The 18,780-nt window shown below is 47.3% G+C and overlaps 1 protein-coding gene across 2 annotated transcripts in view; it reads left to right on the top strand.

The window, feature by feature from the left end:
- DCAF12 (DDB1 and CUL4 associated factor 12) overlaps positions 1 to 1,878 on the top strand; it is a 28,173-nt gene extending 26,295 nt beyond the window's left edge. For both annotated transcript variants that reach the window (XM_077284419.1, XM_077284411.1), the window contains exon 9: positions 851 to 1,878. In XM_077284419.1, coding sequence (XP_077140534.1) covers positions 851 to 1,009 — 159 coding nt within the window. In that variant the 3' untranslated portion in view covers positions 1,010 to 1,878. The remainder of the gene's footprint in view (positions 1 to 850) is intronic.
- Positions 1,879 to 18,780: the final 16,902 nt, after the last annotated feature.

Below are 18,780 nucleotides of genomic sequence, written 5' to 3'. Positions count from 1 at the left end.
GGCACCCTGCACTTGCTATATTCACCTGTCCCACGTTTCACCGCCAAGCGCCGATGTGTCTTCCGCGTCCTCTGCACTGACTGTTCAGGCAGAGGGCGGCGCGCACACTAATCGCGCCCTCTGACCTGAGCGTCACTGCAGAGGATGCGGAAGACGGAGCGGCGCTGACAGTGGGACAGGCGAATATGCCCCTGTTATACTCACCTGCTCCTGGCGCCGTCCCTGCAGGTCCCTGGTTCTCCGGGCGCCGGCAGCTTCTTCCTGTATTAAGCGGTCACATGGTACCGCTCATTACAGTAATGAATATACGACTCCACCCCTATGGGAGTGGAGTCGGGTCCATATTCATGTTGTATTGTAATACTTAATTCATGCAATAAAATGCAAATTAATTATGTAAAAATCATACAATGCGATTTTCTGTTTATTTTTAGATTGTCTCTCACAGGTGAAGTGTACCTATGATAAACATTAAAGACCTCTCCATTCTTTGTAGGTGGGAAAACTTGAAAAATCGGCAGTGTATCAAATACTTATTATCCCCACTGTATTTGGTACAGGATCAGCTCCATGGCCTTCTCCTTGGTCCTGTTACATTTCAGAAAGGGGTTAATAAATGACTCCACCAGTTGCAAAATATTTATAATATTTGGGGAACCTTGGCTTCTCTGTCTCAGCTAGTTGTCTCCCTTGAGCTCTTTCTCCCACTCCTCTCCATAGACTTTTATAGGCAGCAGATTTCATCTGAATTCTCACTGTAGACTGCTGCCGTAGCTCCTGCTTTTTCTCAAATATTGGGTTCTTATTATGCCAGGAAGGTAACTTTTAGCTTTTTCCTGTCTCTTTATAGAATCACAATGATATGTGGAGGAATTACTTCTCAGATATTGACTGCTGCCCCAACGCTGTTTACACCCACTGCTACGACTCGTCCGGAACAAAACTCTTTGTGGCTGGCGGTCCTTTACCAACTGGACTCCATGGAAACTATGCCGGCCTGTGGAGATAGGAAAAGGGGCCCGAGAGGAGGTGGCGAAATGTCGTTAACCCATTCTCTCCTAATGTGCAATGTATCAAAAGACCCTTTGGCAGCCACTACATTGTCTGCTGCTCTTTTATTTTATTTTTTTTGTCCATTCTGTTTTTATTTAGTGAAATTAGGCGCTTTCTTCAATAACCCTTCCTAGCCGATCCATCAAAAGTAACTTGTGATTTTACACTTTTTTGCTTCTTTTAAGAAGTTTTTTTTGTTTTTTTTTTTAATAAACTTCCCAAACTATTTCTTTTCCTCCAGAAATGACAAAATAATCTGGAGAACACCGTCAAGGTTAGAAGTGTCCGTTCTTCAAAGTGCAAGTGCTGCCTGAGATCCTCACGTATGTGGTTGTCTGACCCTTCTTTAACGCTCTTCTATATCGATTTTTTTTTTTTTTTTTTTTTTTTTTTTTAAAGCACTTAGTTTGTGTCTCCACCTCCTGAAATCATGGATATTTTCGTGCACATTCCAGCAAGAAGACACATATGGTGGCCACTTAAATTGCCCGCTGTTGGGGTTTTGCTGGACTTCAGCTGTAATTAGCTCTGGACAGATACATGTAATATTTTGGTGGACGGTTCCAGGTTTTCTGTGAAAATCTGGGAAACTCTTATATTGTATGTGCGTGTGTGCGTGAAGGGTACTTTTTTGTGTCAAGTACAAGCCATTTAAGTCACTTGGAGCGAAAAACCTACGTCATTAACATCGCTTATACAAAAGAGGCTTTACCCAGTAGGTCCTGATTGCGGGACTTATGTTATCATTTTTTTTTTGTGTGTGTGTAAAAGACTCTAACATCTGTATATTGAGAGAATTAAGACAATAAATTGTAACTAAACAGATTAGATGGTGTTCATTTAGGTCATGGGCACAAAACACTGAATAAAATATGATGCTCAAAGACTGATCTTAATGGGGTATCCCAGGAACTGGAAAAATAAATCTCTGGAGTAATGCACATTCTTTTCTTTAATGCTTCATTGGGGGACACTGGTAAACATGGGTGTAAGCTGCTGTCGCTAGGAGGCTGACACTATGCAAAAAAGGAAAATAGCTCCTCAGCAGTATACAAAGCTCCTCAGTTTTTGCATAGTGTCAGGAAGAGGACCTGGATCTGATCCTAGATCCACATTTTCAGGTTTCCTGTCATGTTTATTAATGTTTTTCCATTGTTTTTCAGGTTTATTTTTCTTAGGGTAACAGGGTGTAGTTTCTCACCCTGTTTTCCCGTATCAATGCGACCGAGAGAGCAGTGTGGTGTCACCCACATCGCACACTTTCGGACCCGCAAGGCAGGACCTGATACCCTGTCACCTTCACGGGTGCTTCAGGGTGATTCCTGGTTGGCCCGGTCCTAGCCTTTCCCCACACCTCTCCTCGGAGACATAGTAACATGGTTAGCAAGGCCGAAAAAAAAACATTTGTCCATCCAGTTCAGCCTAAATTCCGTCAGAATAAATCCCCAGACAGCTGGGAGGAAGACTGTGGTGGCCTTCCCCCTTCTATAAGGGGTTGACGCTGTCTTCTGCACAGTTTGGAAATGGTGTGGGAAGGAGGATTTCTCATACCAGTGTCCCTCATCCACCCGATGGCATCCTCATTGGTGAAGAGGGACAGGGACTCGCCTTGCAGGTATGTATGTTTCCCTCCCCACAGCTGCGCGCAGCGGGCTGGAAAGCTTTACTGTCCCTACACCACATGGGGCCGGGCGGCTTTAGTGCAGTAATCCTCGCACAGCCACGACCATTTTCTCCCTGGCCAGTCTCAGACTTTGGGCCACACGCCTCCTTTTTTCCTGGCCGCGCCTCCTCCCCGCTTCCCCTGGCCACTCACCACCGCGCTTTTAAATCCGGTGTTCTTTTCAGCCCAATAGGGGGTCTCGCCCTTTCCTCCTCTCTCCTGATTGGATCTGGCCACGCCCCCCACTTCACAGCGCGCGTTTAAGCTCCTATCACGGAGCTTCCTTTCACTGCCGGTACACACCCCTGGCGATTCAACCAATCGGAGGGGTACTTTCATTTCTCACCAGCCGGCATATCAGTCACGCCCACCGCAGTGCATCCTGCTTGCTGTAACGCCTCACAGCCAATGCTCTGTCAGAGCTTGTGCCTCACCAGATTGGAATCCTGTCTGAGACACTGCCTTTATCTGCACCTGTCCTCTGCCATCTCCTGCGCCCTCAGCATCGGACCTCTCTGCATCTAACCTGCTGACATCTGTCACAGGGGGACACAGCCAGCCACACAGTCACTGTTGATCATTGCTGATATCGGTTAGGCTTTGCGCTCTCTCCTTTTTCTGTCCTATATAGCCCTTCACCGCAGTATTACCAAGGCTAGACTTAAACCCAACCCTAGAGAGGCTTCTTTTTGCCCATCTAAGCCTACTGTGATCCATTACACCTGTGCCCTCTGCAAAAGAAAGTGGTCTTCAGGTCAGCCTTCTCCTTTCTTCCTATCCTGCAGCCCTTCTACCATATCTGCCGCACAGGAGCCTCCTATCACTGGGGATGAGGGCAAACCCCTTCCTCCGGACTGGGTTGATGCTATGTCATAGTTGACCTGATATAAGTATCACAGTCTCAGGTCCAGGTCCTAGAGCGACTTCCACACTTGTCCACCGGCACCAGTGCTCCGAACGCCTCTCATGGTGATTCGCATGCACGTGGCCACGACCTTCACATGGACAGATCGTGTACAAAGTCAAGGAAGTGGGCTCTCTCCAATTCTCCGGGTCCCTCTGCATCCTCCAGGGTGCCTTCCTTATCCCATGCCCCCTCCTCAGAGATGGCTTTTGGATCAGATGTGTATTCCCAGTCTGAGTCTGATACAGACCAGGTCTCAAAAAATGCAGGATATGGTCAATAGCCTTATCTTGGCTATGAGCCAAACTCTTCATCTGAAGGAGGACAAGGTTCCTACGCAGGAGCACTCAATTTCTTTCAAACGAGTGAAACGTCCTTCCCGGACCTTTCCCAGTCACAGGGAATTTCAAGCAGTCATGTCTAAACACTGGGAACACCACGAAAAGCGCTTCCTGGGAAGGAAGCAGCTAGACATCCTTTAGCCCAGACCTCGTTAGTAGATGGACAGAGTCCCCTAATGTAGACCTGCCGGTTTCTCTTCTGTCTTCCAAGACAGTCTTGTCTCTACCGGACAGTGCATCTCTTAAGGACTCAACGGCTAAGTCAGCCTTTGAAGCGGCTGGCGTCTCCCTCTGTCCCAGTTTTGCCTCCACATGGGTGGCAAAGTCCATGTCTGCCTGGGCACGAATGCTTTGTCAGGGTATTCTAGCGGGAGCCTCTCCGGATTTGCTGGCCGACTTGGCAGACCAGATTGCCCATTCCAGCAAATATCTTCTGAATGCCTCCTTGGATGCGCCCAGTTGTTCCAGCAGGGCTACCAGCAACATTGTTGCAATATGCCGCATTCTCTGGTTGAATGCATGGAATGCGGATCCACCGTCAAAAAATTCCCTTACTAACCTTTCCTTCCAAGGCTTAAGACTGTTTGGGTCCAAGCTGGATCAAATAATCACGGATGCTACCGGCGGGAGGAGCACTTCTCCTCCCCAGTCCAAACTTAAACGTCCTTTCAATAGGAAGAGATCACTCCAATTTCGTTCCTTTTGGCCCTTCTCTCTATCAGGGTCTTCCTCCTAGCAGGACCACTCTTCCGTCCAAAGGGAAAGGAAGAAGCCGTCCTTCAGACCTGCACTTCACTGGAGGCCAAAGGGTCACTCCTCCAAGCCCTCAGGGTCCCGCACCAACAGGTTCTCCTCGGCGTGACGGGTCACCCCCACATGGGAATCTCTCCAGGGTGGGATGCCGGCTTCTCTTCCAGAACTCCTGGTTGTCGGTGGTTTGACCATGCCTGGGTCAGAGATTGTGACTTCTGGCTACAAAATCGACTTTTCTCCCTCCCCCCCCCAGGAAGATGTTTCTTTGTTTCGACCGCCAAGACTCCCAGCTCAGGCCCCCAGGTATTCTTAAGGCCTTCTCTTCCCTAGTACGCGCACACGTCGTTTTCAGGGCTCTACTCCAATCTTTATCTAGTCCTGTAGAAAGACGGGTCTCTCAGTCTGATTTTGGACCTCAAGAGATTGAACCGTCACGTTCGGATCATTCATTTCAGGATGGAGTCCCTACATTTGGTAAACGCCTTCATGGAACCAGGGGAATTTCTTTGATCTGTAGACATTCAGGATGCCAGGATGCTTATCTCCACATTCCTGTTTATGTTCAGCATCAGAGATTCCTCCGGTTTGGGATACAGGAGGACCACTATCAGTTCACGAAGGTCATGGCTATCCTTCGTTCCAAGGGGATTCTCATAATCCCTTACTTGAACGATCAAAGGGCCATCCCGTATAGACTGAAACCAGAGTCTTCAGATCACCCTGGACACTCTGGTCTGTCTCGGCTGGATAGTCAACAGGGAGAAGTCCTCCCCTGACTCCAGCGCAGCGCCTGCTGTTTCTGGGCATGAGATTCAACACGGTCCAAACCCGTGTCTTCCTTCCAGGGGAGAAGTTCTCTCTTTCAGGGAGTCCATGCCCTAAGGCAATCATCTTCACTCCCCCCTACGGTTCTGTATGAGAGTTCTCTGGAAATTGATTGCTGCAATGGAGGCCATGCCCTTTGCCAAGTTCCATACCTGTCCTCTTAAGTTGGCCCTCTTGTCTGCTTGGGACACGAAGACTGCTTTCCTGGTGGCAGGTCATCACCACCGACGCCAGTCTCCTCAGTTGGGGAGCTGTTTTTCATCATCACACAGCGCAGGGTTGCTGGAAATCCCAAGAAGTCGCTCTCCCCATCAATCACCTGGAGATCAGGGCAATTTTATTTGCCCTTCGCTACTAGCAGACCCTCCTCGCAGGCCAGCTGGTCCAGACAACGCCACTGCCATGGCTTACATAAACCATCAAGGCTCGCAGCAAACGGGTCATGGGGGAGGTAGCAAGGATTCTATTATGGGCGGAGCGTCACATTCCCGCCATATCAACCGTGTATATTCCGGGGATGGAAAATTGGGCAGCCAAATTTCTAAGTTGTCAGGGCCTCGCATCAAGCAAGTGGTCTCTCAACCCCGCCGTCTTCAACCAGATATGCCAAAGATGGGGCACCCTGGACGTCGACATGATGGCGTCTTGGGTGAACCACAAGGTTCCTCAGTTTGTAGTCAGGTCCCAGATCCGTTAGCCATCGGTTTCGATGCTCTAGTAATCCTGTGGTCCAAATTCCAGCTGCCTTATCTTTTTCTGCCTCTCCCCTTAATGCCGAGAGTCATGAAAAAGATAAAGGTGGAGGGAATTCCTGTAATTCGCATGGCTCCAGACTGGCCAAGAAGGGCCTGGTACGCGGAGCTGGTGAACTTGCTCATGGATGTCCCCTGAAAGCTTCCAGACAATCTAGATCTCCTCTCTCAAGGTCCCCTCTTCCAACAGAGTTCAGCTCTCAGCTTAACGGCATGGCCGTTGAGGCCGCAGTCCTAAAGGACACCGTTTTTTCCCATCGGGTCATTCAGCCCATGATTAGGGTGAGAAAACCAGCATTCTCGCGTATCTATCACAGATACTGGAAGGCCTTCTTTCGGTGGAATGAGGACAACAATTTGGTCTCTGTCCTTTTCCCTTAACTCCATCCTGGGTTTTCTCCAAGCAGGTCTTGACTCTGGCTATCACGTAGTACTAGTGATGAGCGAGTGTACTCTTTGCTCGGGTTTTCCCGAGCATGCTTGGGTGACCTCCGAGTATTTGTTAGTGTTGGGAGATTGTTTGTTTTCATCACGGCAGCTGAATGATTTACAGCTATTAGCCAGGCTGAGTACATGTGGGGGTTGCCTGGTTGCTAAGTAATCCCCACATGTAATCAAGCTGGCTAATAGCTGTAAATCATGCTGCTGAGGCGATGAAAACTTAATCTCTGAACAGTCATAAATACTCGGAGAGCGAGTACACTCGCTCATCACTACTTAGTACCCTTAAGAGTCAAGTTTCTGCATTGTCTATCCTTTTCCAACCAAATCTAGGTTCTCGTCTCTGAGTTAGCAGCATTATCCTGCCGTTCTTCGTTCCTGATTCTACATCAGGACAAGGTAGTTCTCAGACCCATTCCTTCTTTCTTGCCTAAGGTGGTCTCTTCATTTCATAAAGAAGAAATTGGCCTTCCTTCTCCATGTCCCTCTCTGGTCCATCCCCTGGAGAAGTCCCTCCAGAAGTTGGATCTGGTCAGAGCTATTCGAGCCTACCTTTCAAGGACTGCTCCCTTTCGCCACTCTGATGCCCTATTTGTCATCTCTGAAAGTCGTCGTAAGTGGCTTCCTAGTCCACTACTGCCTGTTGGATTTGTTTGGCAATATTGGAGGCATATCGCGTTCAGGACAAACAGCCTCTTCCGGGGTAAAGATTCCCTCCACCCAGGAGGTGGGAGCTTCCTGGGTAGTTTATCACCAGGCCTCTGCTTAACAGATATGTAAGGCCACGACCTGGTCATCTTTGCACACCTTCGTGAGGTTTTACAGGGTTTCATACCCATGCCTCGTCTGATGCAGGCCTGGGTAGGAAGGTGCTGCAGGCGGCGGTTACGCATCGGCCGAACTAAATCAGTTTTTCTTTGCATTCTTTGTTTTCCTTCCCTTGGTCCTGCTTAGGATGTCCCTTGGCTACCTGTGTTCCCCCAATGAAGCGATAAAGAAAGCGGGTTTTTTGGTGCTCACTGTAAAATCTCTCTTGGCGCCTTCATTGGGGAACACAGCACCCTCCCTAACTGTTTTGTACCTCTATTGGGCTTATGTGCCTTAGTTGTTATTGGTACATATGTTGAGTGTTGGTTGCTTCTCCTACTGCTTTAACTAACTGAGGTGCTTTGTGCCAGTCGGCGGGTGTATACTGCTGAGGAGCTTTTTTCCTTTTTTTTTCCCTTTTGTGTCCCCCACTTAAAGGGACTCTGTCACCTGAATTTGGAGGGAACAATTTTCAGCCATAGAGGCGGGGTTTTCGGGTATTTGAATCACCCTTTCCTTACTCGCTGGCTGCATGCTGGCTGCAATATTGGATTGAAGTTCATTCTCTGTCCTCCATAGTACACGCCTGCGTAAGGCAAGATTGCTTTGTGCAGGCATGTACTACGGAGGACAGAGAATGAACTTCAATCCAATATTGCAGCCAGCGGGTGAGGAAAGGGTGAATCAAACACCCGAAAACCCCGCCTCTATGGCTGAAAATTGTTCCCTCCAAATTCAGGTGACAGTCCCTTTAAGGCTCCAAGAAAAAGATTTTACAGTGCGTACCAAAAATCTCTATTTTAAAGGGAATCTATCAACTCATTTTTCGTGTATAAGCTGTGGCCACCGCCATTAGGGGCTTATCTACAGCATTCTGTAATGCTGTAGATAAGCCCCGACGTAACTTGAAAGATAAGAAAAATAAGTTAGATTGTACTCACCCAGGGGCGGTCTGGTGCGGTCCGGGTCTGATGTGCAGCAGTGCAGGTCCGGATCCACGCTCTCATCTTCATGCGATGACGTCCTGTTACTTGCTTCTGTCGTGGCTCATGAATGTCTACTGAATGCTGTAGATAAGTCCCTAATGGCGGTGGCTGCAGCTAGTATGCGAGAAATGAGGTGACAGATTCCCTTTAACCACATCGGTGCACATCACCTGTCTTCAGCTTTGGTCTCTTCACTTTCTGCGGACGGCCAGCAGCTCGTCCCATGTGATCAGGAAGTGGCTACATTTTCCAGGAGTTCTCTCACATATACTGTATATACTGTGTCAATAAAGCAGCTATAACTTAAGATTAACCAAAATATCAGCCTCTCCGTAAAATCGGGAGGCGCTACACAATTGATAATGTCATGTCAATACAAAACCACACACTCTTATGTTATACAGCCAAAGAGCCGCCGCTTACAGCAACCAGAGCATGCTCCAATTGCTGCTGTTAAACCCCAAGCCTATTTTTTCACCTTCCTGACCAGGCCCACTTTTTCAATTCTGACCAGTGTCATTTTATGGGGTAATAACTCTGGAACACTTCAACGTATCCCAGTTATGGTGAAATTTTTATTTTTTTTCAGGACATACTGTACTTTATGTTAGTGGTACATTGTGTTCCATATGATTTGCATTTCTTTAAAAATGAATGCCCTTAAACCAGATGGTTATACCGCACAAAATAGTTAATAAATAACATTTACCACAAGTCTACTTTACATCAGAATAATTTTTGAAACCTAATTTTCTAAAATCACCCTCCACAACAGCACTACTGGAGGATGTCACCACACCCTAATAGGGACAGGAAACAGGTCAAACAGCTCCTCCCACATCCTGTCTCCAGTGGTTTTTCCGGCCCTAATTGGGATAAAGAGGGCATTCTGCGGTGCTCTGTGCCGGCGGCAGAGACTGCTAAGTTTATCTGGAAAAGCTGGGAGGCGGAGAATTATTGCTTCGCCTCTCCTCTCCATGCTGATCCTGTTTGTCCGGACTCGGGTCTTCCCATTCTTCCTGCGCCATCCGGTAGTTGTATGGTGTTAGGCTGGGAGCGTCCCTGAGCTCCCCAGCCTTGCTCTTCCTCTCCTTTGTGCTGGCGTGCAGCTGGTGATGTCTGATGCCCTGGTCTGGTTGCATTCCACTATGGAACGCATGTTTGATGCACGTTTGAATTACCGGAAGTGACGTCAGACACCGGGTGCTCCCTTATAGTGTCACTTCCAGTTGTGTTCCACTCTGTAATGCATATTCCACTATGGCGCCAGTTACAGACTCGGGCGTCGGCGGAGGATAACCGCCAGTGATTACAAGGGCCCCCACCCCTCGTTTTCAGACCTGGATCCAAGGGAGGAGTCTCATCTAATGAGATGAAGCGGCAGGGTGTGGTCACTTGTATCTAAGTGCCCTGGACAGAGGAAACTTTAAGGTAGCACTGATCCTTTCTGATACCATGGAGGGTTTATGTTTTTCCAACTTCACATTGGCAGAGCCCGAACGTCCGAGTACGTTTTTCTGGCATTGATGAGTCCCTCTCCTTGGTGCAGGTCAAATGATATACTAGCCTTATTTCTCCTTCTCCCCTGTCTTTCACTGGGGCAAGGATCCTGCACCAAAGCGTAAAACTAAAGTGACAAGCCGTAAATGTGGAAAGAAGCTTTATCTCCCCATAGAAAACCACTATGCCAGGGATGCACAGATAAAACTATTGAGGAGCAGGCTTCCTTTTCCCAGTCCACATCTGAGATCCCTTCAAAGGCAAAGTAAACAAAAATTAGGCTAGAGGAGAAATAGACTCAAATTCCCAGGAGGATCACATGTCTATACCGGGAGAACCGTTAGAAAAGGAGGAGTTAACCTTAGCCCCAGTTGTAACCCAGGAAAATAAAAAATATTATTTACTCGGACTCCCATGACAGCACGACGAGAGAGGGGATCCGCCCATTAGGAACAGGAAACACAGATACAAAAGGGCGGCACCTCTCCCCTGCATCAGTTGGTTTCCTGTTCCTAAAGGGACGGGTGCCTACAGATGAACTAAAGGAGCCCAGGCCGGCCGGACCGAATCTGGTAGCGGGGGGGTCTCCTACCTCGGCCGGTGCGGAGAACCCTGGAGACGCCACGGTGGTCCTGGCTGGACTGCACGCGGTGGCGTTCGCAGCAGGGAGCGGAGTCCGGAGGATTTCCTGCCTCCATCAGCGTCGGCGCCGGTAAGTATACCCATTGGTGGTGCAGCGGTGCGGTGAATGTGTGGTGCCGGCGTCAGGGCTGTCTGGGTGAACTCCCGGAGCACTGCGGTCCGTCCCCGGCGTCCTGCACCGCTCTCAGCGTGTGCTGGAGCATTTCCGAGTGCGGTGACGTGAGGGGGCGGAGTTAACAGCCGCTTCCGGGTCGCCGGGTGTCTGCGCATGCGCAGTCGATCCAAGATGGCGGCGCCCATAGCATCCTGATGCTGGTTTTCTCCCACATGGTTTCCTGCCTCCCTGCTGTATCCTGAGCCAATGGGGCTGACCTATCTGCTGACCGGATCCAAGGGGGATTTAAGCAGGTGACAACTGCAGAACCCTGCTTTTGGTCGCAAGTCATCATGGAGAGTGGTGGTGAGCAGCAGCAGCAGCTGGATGAGGTGCGTCAGAAGCCCAAAGACAAGGACAGAAGCGACCAGTCCAGTCGAAGAAGCTCATCCGCAAAAGGATCCAGAGCTTTGGCTAGGAAAGAACCCCCTCGTATTCCGGTACTTACTTTGGCGCACGGGTAAGTGATCTACGTGAAAGTTCACTCTGTGACGCAGGCCCCCTATACTTTATCATTCTAGGGGAAGAAAAGCACGGACAAGTCAAAGCATAAGGAATGTGCCCTCTGTGGGGTCCCCTTACCTGATTCTTGTCCCAAAAAATTATGTGCCCCCTGTATACAACAGACGGTGAGGTCTACAGGAGTGGTTGGGTGGAAGTGACATTAGGTCAGATAGTAGTTATCACCTATATTGTCCTCCCCTAGGTAGCGTAAGAATCTGTGAGTGCGGCTAACCTGAAAGAAATGATCCGTTTGGAAGTAAGGGAATCCCTACGGTCCCTGTCCCAAGCGGGAGGTTCAAAACATAGGACCCCCCTGGACTCTAATTCTTCGGAGGAAGAAAGAGAAGAGGGTGCCTATCACTCAAGTCCTTCCTCCTCTTCTTCAGATGAGGAGTCTGGACGATTCTGTCTACCCCTGGATAGAATTGACAAAGTCGTCAAGTCTGTTAGAGGCACAATGGGGATAGAAGAGCCCAAGACGCAGCCCTCAAAGCAGGATATGATGTTCAGCGGATTGGATCGTAAAAAACATAGATCTTTCCCGGTGAATGAAAAAATCCAAGACTTGATTCTCCGAGAATGGAAGAAACCCGAGAAAAAGGGTTCCTTTCTGCCAGCGTTGAAACGCAGGTACCCTTTCGATGATCCGGTTGTGGAAACATGGGATAAAGCCCCTAAGCTGGATGCGGCGGTGGCAAAAGCGTCAAAGAAAGCCTCATTGCCATTTGAGGATATGGGGACCCTCAAGGACCCCCTTGACAGAAAGGCAGATACTTTCCTTAAAGGAACCTGGGAGACGGCGGCGGGATCTCTAAGACCAGCAGTTGCCGCGACATGTACAGCCAGGTCTTTAATGGTCTGGCTGGATCAGTTAGAGTCCCAGCTCAAGGACGGCGCTTCCAGAGATTCCATTCTGAAGGCTTTACCAACAATGCAGAATGCTGCGGCCTTTCTGTCAGACGCATCTGTGGACTCAGTCAGGATGGCGGCTAGAGCGGCAGGACTCTCCAACGCGGCTCGTAGAGCTTTATGGTTGAAGTGCTGGTCTGGCGACATTCAATCCAGAACTAAGCTCTGCGCCATCCCGTGTAAAGGAGAATATCTCTTTGGACCAACTCTGGATGAGTTGCTGGAGAAAGCGGGGGATGATAAGAAGAAATTTCCTAATCCGTCTTCAGCATCCTACCGCAGGCCCTTCATTAAGAGGAGATTTGGTCGCGGGAAAAAACGCGGATCCTCACCCTCTAGAGAGAGTTTTAGATGGGAGGATAGACGCGGAAGAGGTACGGGCTATATGTTCCCGCCGTTCCTCGAAAGAACAGAAAAAACCGGACCAATGACTAGCAATCCCTGTGGGGGGTAGACTGTCAGCATTCTCCTCAGCTTGGTTTGACATTACGAACAGTAAATGGGTCCGAGGCATCATAGCGAAAGGTCTAAGACTTGACTTTGATCACTGGCCTCGAGATAAATTTAAATTAACCCCTTTACGTTCCTCCCCCCTTGAGCAAGCAGCCTTAGAAGCAGAGGTCACGAACTTATGCTTCAAGAATGTTTTGGTTGAAATCCCAGTATCAGAAAGAGGGAGGGGATTTTACTCTCCTCTCTTTCTGATCAAGAAGCCGGATGGATCGTTTAGAACGATCATAAATCTTAAAGACCTTAATAATTTTCTGACCAATGAATCGTTCAAAATGGAATCAATTGGTTCAGCAATAAAAATGTTGTTTAAACACTGCTTCATGGTAGTTGTAGATCTAAAGGACGCGTACTATCATGTCCCAATACATGAAGACTTCCAGAGATTCCTGAGGGTAGCTGTGTCAATGGGGGGACAAATTCGTCATTTCCAGTTTAGAGCTCTTCCCTTTGGCTTATCAGCGGCTCCTAGGGTGTTTACCAAGTTAGTGGCCGAAGTCATGGCGCACTTACGAGAGTCTGACATCTTAATTGTCCCCTATTTGGATGATTTCCTTATAGTTGGGAATTCAGCAGACCATTGCCTCTCTCAGCTAAAAACAACCACAACCAAACTTGAGCAGCTGGGGTGGATTGTGAATTATGAAAAATCCCGATTACAGCCCCAGAAAATACAGAGATTCTTAGGACTATTGTTAAATTCAGAGACCCAACAGTGTTGTCTTCCGCCCGACAAGTTATTACACATCCAACAACAGGTGTCTAGAGCAACTGATAATCTATCCATGACACTTAGACAGGCTATGTCACTGTTAGGATCTCTAACCTCGTGCATTCCCACTGTCCGTTGGGCCCAATTTCACACCAGACCTTTACAATCCGAGGTACTGGTTAATGACAGAATCTTACAAGGGTCCTTGCAAAGTCAGATTACTTTGGGTCCAGAAGCACTGACATCTCTTAGATGGTGGCTAATCAATGACAATTTATCGTCAGGAGTTCCCTGGGTGACACAGGCGACACGTATTGTAACGACAGACGCTAGCCCTTCAGGTTGGGGAGCACACATGGATGACATGATAGTTCAGGGTCTATGGGACCCCCTAACATCAGCCTCCTCCAACCAAAAAGAATTAATGGCGGTTGAACTTTCAGTTAAAAAATTACTCTCATATCTGCAGGGTCATCACGTCAAGATCCTCTCGGACAACCAGGTGGCGGTCGCATACATAAATCACCAGGGTGGAACTCATTCCGAATCACTGATGAGTGACAGATCGTCTATTCCAGACTGCGGAAGACCATTTTCTATCTTTAACCGCACTGCACATAAGAGGAAAAGAAAATGTAAAAGCGGATTTTCTAAGCCGCAGCACCCTGAGACAAGGGGAGTGGTCTCTAAACGGTCTTGTGTTCGACCAGATTGTCCACAAATGGGGACATCCAGAGGTGGATTTATTTGCCACCAGGGACAATCGAAAGACAGTAAAATTCTGTTCCCTAAATCCCAGGGAGAATCCTCTAGAGGTAGACTCCTTTCTGATCAGTTGGAACTTTCGGCTGGCTTATGCGTTCCCCCCGCTGGCCTTGATACCTCTGGTAATCAGGAAGATAAGAGAGGATCGGGCAAGAGTTATTTTGATTGCCCCATTTTGGCCCAGAAGGGCCTGGTTCACCTGGCTCAGGATCATGTCAGTGGAGGACCCCTGGGTGCTTCCGGACATTCCAGATTTACTCTACCAGGGTCCAATCAGCCATCCTCAAGTAAAGAATCTCCATTTAACGGCATGGAGTTTGAGAGGGCGTTACTGAAGGACAAAGGGTTCTCCCCAAATTTGATTGAAACCCTTATGAAAAGTAGAAAGCAGATTACAACAACAATCTATGCTAGAACCTGGCGGAAATTCCTAGCCTCTTCTGACTTTAATTTAGAAGAGGGAATTCCTATAAAACAGATCTTAGAATTCCTGCAAAGGGGCTTAGAGCTAGATCTATCCACTAGTACCCTAAAGGTACAAGTCGCGGCCCTAGGGGCCTTGTTTTCCTGTAACATCACCAATAATTATTGGATCTCAAGGTTCATTAAAGCTTCTAGTAGGGCTAGACCCATACATAAGGATAGATCTATGCCTTGGGATCTTAATCTAGTCCTGTCAGCATTGACTAAAGAGCCGTTTGAACCATTACAATCAGCTTCAATTAAGGCCTTATCCCTTAAAACAGCATTTCTGGTAGCGATAACATCTGCCCGTAGGGTAGGGGACATACAAGCTCTCTCCAGAATTTCCCCTTACACAGAGTTTCTGCCAGATAGGGTAGTCCTCAGACCGGACCCAGCCTATTTACCAAAAGTGTCATCACGGTTTCACAGGTCACAGGAGATAGTTTTACCATCTTTCCTTCCCAATCCCTCCAACCCTAAAGAAGAGCTACTCCATACACTAGACGTTAGGAGATGCCTGTTAGAATACATCTCTGTTACTGATACATGGAAGAAAGATAATGCGTTATTTTTATCTTTCCAAAATCCTAGAAAGGGACTCAGGGTATCAAAGTACACACTAGCGAAGTGGATTAGGGAGGCTATCTCTTTGGCTTATACTGCAGGTGGGGGTCCGACTCCGCAGAATCTGAGGGCGCATTCCACCAGAGCCATGGCTACATCCTGGGCGGAAAAATCTGGAGTATCAATCGACCAGATATGTAAGGCGGCCACATGGTCATCCCCGTCCACCTTCTTTAAACACTATAGGTTGGATTTAGGGGCCTCCTCTGATCTCACCTTCGGGTTAAGGGTGCTGCAAGCTATAGTACCTCCCTAAGGTAGTGTTACATCTCTGTAAATCTCTCGTCGTGCTGTCATGGGAGTCCGAGTAAAGCATTAAGCTACTTACGGGTAGCGGCGTTTCTCGGAGGCCCATGACAGCACCCTTAGTTCCCTCCCTATTTCACGTGGGGGTTGCACCTCCTATAATGTATATATCTCACGTATGATACCCAGTTCCAATATATGGGTTATAATATTGTATATAAACTGTATATAATGTATATTTTTGTGTGCCACTAACCACGGTAGTCCTCTCAAGGCTCTGAAATACAACTGATGCAGGGGAGAGGTGCCGCCCTTTTGTATCTGTAGGTTTCCTGTTCCTAATGGGCGGATCCCCTCTCTCGTCGTGCTGTCATGGGCCTCCGAGAAACGCCGCTACCCGTAAGTAGCTTAATGCTTTTTCTTCCAAAAATAAGGAAGAACTCCTAACTGTGGTAAGGAGTACCATGGAAGTAGAGGAGGAGAAGACCATCCAAACGGTTCAGGAAAATATGCTTGGGGGCCTCCCATAAAAAAAATAAAATGGAATTTCCCATACACGAAAACATCCAAAATCTAACAATGGAGGAGTGGGAATCTCCTGAGAAATGGCTAAGTATTCGTGGCTAACTAAGACAAGTTCCCAGTAGATGAAGACATTTCTAAATGTTGGTCTCAAATAACAAAGGTCGACATACAGGTAGCTAGAGTGGCTAGGAAAACCATTTTCCATTAGAAGATTCATTAGAAGATTCAGAGAGTTTGCTGAATTTCTTTTGGCGGGTGAGGAGCTATTTTGCTTTTCCAGAGCCTTTGTACTACCAGTAACGTGGAAGCCCCCTATATTTCCGTTAACAGATGACAGATCTGAGTGAGGATTTGCTTTTCTTGTGGATTGAGTTGAAGCTTTTATTGGGAACATTTTACATAACGTTTGGGATCACATTTATGTGGCGCTGTACACCTTGCACTTTGGGGTTTCCATCTAAATCTTCGAGTGACGTGATTCAGATGAAACCCCGAGGGATCCTTTCACTATAATGGGGCAGCAGTTACTCTGTACTTTATCTGGCCTCTGTTCAGTGGTGACCTCCTTTTCAGAAGTGCACAAAACTGTGCCCGGCTGCACTTTTATGCAATCCTAAAAAGATGGACACTGCCGGATCACAGGTCGGACGGCGTCCTCGTTGCCTCCATCTGCCTCACTGTAGGGAATCTTCTGCCGGGGGTTCCAACTGAATCATGTATTTCAGAGATTTATATGGAAACACCAATGCAAGTGCTCAGCGCAGAGTGCAGGGTAAATGTGCGCCGAGCCTTACTGCGGTCTTTGGGAGGCAGAATTAAAAAAAAAAAAAAAAAAAAAATGAACAGCAGGTGAAGAATTGGTTTTATAAATTTTTTTACACACCAAAAACAGGCAGAGATGATTACCTGTCTGAATAGGCCTCAATACAAATGCACAAGCAGGGTGCAACCAATACCTTACATATATTTATATGTTTTGTTTTGCACGTATATTTTTTTGCAGGGTGCAGTTGGGCCCAAATGGTTCTGTACACTGTGGCCTCTGTTCACACAGGATGCATTTTAGCACTGGGCAGCCCGCCATAGGGCGTCATTAATAGGCTGGAGCCAGATGCTGGCATTCCTTGTGTGAACACGCCACATACAGTTTTTATCTTAGTGCATTGGTGTACCACACGGCCAATCCCTGATTGAAGGCTGGCTGTTTCATTAGGTATTGCACCTGTGCATTTGCTATTTTATTTGGGTCCGCTGCACCCTGCTTGTGCATTTGTATTGAGGCCTATTCAGACAGGTAAGCATCTCTGCCTGTTTTTGGTGTGTTTTCTTGAATTGTTCCTTTTTTGGTGTTTTATAAAATTTTTTACGCAGTATAAGTGATTGGCGACTTCATTCTTTCCATAGTTTGGCGCACAGTCACGTCATGGCTTGTTTTTTGCGGTGCGAGTCGACATTTCTATTGGTACTATTTTCAGACACATGACGTTTTTTGATCGCTCTCTATTCAGATTTTTGGGAGACAGAATGAACAAAAACCAGCAACTTAGGATTTTTTTTTTTTTTTTTTTTTGGGGGGGGGGGGATCGTTTGTCATTCCGCGTGTGGTAAAATTGATAAGGCAGTTTTATTCTTCGGATCAGTATGATTACAGCGATACCTAATTTTTTAAAAATGTTTTGGTGCTTTTACTTAATAAAAATGTATAGAAATAATTATTTTTGCATCCCTTTATTCTGAGAATTATAACTTTTTTTTAATTTTTCCGCTGATGGAGCTGTATGGCATCTTGGTTTTTGCAGGACAAGTTGACATTTTCAGCGGTACCATGTTTAATTATACCCTTTTTTATTGCATTTTATTCCACTTTTTGCTCAGCTGTATGATGAGGCATTTTTTATTTTTCTATGGTGTTCACTAAAGGGGTTAACTAGTGGGATAGTTTTATAGCGCAGGTCGGTGTGAACAAAGCGATACCAAATATGTGAACTTTTTTATTTTTTTCATACAAATATTTATTTATGAATACAATATCTTGATTTTTTTATATTTTGACAATTATTTAAAAAGCCTTTTTTGTTTTTTATTTTGTCCCACTATGGGGCTATCTTTTTTTTGCTGGCTGATCACTTGTATAGCATGGGGATGCAGCAGCATCCCCATACTATGCAAACTGTCAGCTCTGCACTGTCAGAGAAAGTTGCTGATCGTGCTCTGAGCATTATCAAGCAACTTTCCTAGCTCTGGTGACCTGGATGTCGTCATGATGACATTGGGTCACAATGGCAACCATCGGGACCAGTGTCACTCAACAGGGTCTCCGATCCAAGGGCAGATGGGCTGTCATCCCTCTGCCATTTCCTGAAATGCTGCGATTGCAGCATGTAGGGGGTTAAAGTGACAGAATGAGCTGACACCGATCCCGCACACACAGCCTGTGTGCGGGTACGATCGTGTAGACCAGGGGTCTCAAACTGTATTCCTCGAGGGCCGCGAACCGTGCGTGTCTTCAAGATTTCCTTAGCATTGCACAAGGTGCTGGAATCATTATCCGTGCAGGTGATTAAATTATCACCTGTGCAATACAAGGAAATCCGGAAAACATGACCTGTTTGCACTCCTTGAGGAATGCAGTGTGAGACCCCTGTTGTAGACATAAAAACCATCCCGCGTTAGTATATACCAGGACACGTGAACGTATT

Source organism: Ranitomeya variabilis, chromosome 1 (assembly GCF_051348905.1).
Source record: "Ranitomeya variabilis isolate aRanVar5 chromosome 1, aRanVar5.hap1, whole genome shotgun sequence".
Lineage (NCBI taxonomy): Eukaryota > Metazoa > Chordata > Amphibia > Anura > Dendrobatidae > Ranitomeya > Ranitomeya variabilis.
This window is presented reverse-complemented; position numbering and strand designations above follow the sequence as displayed.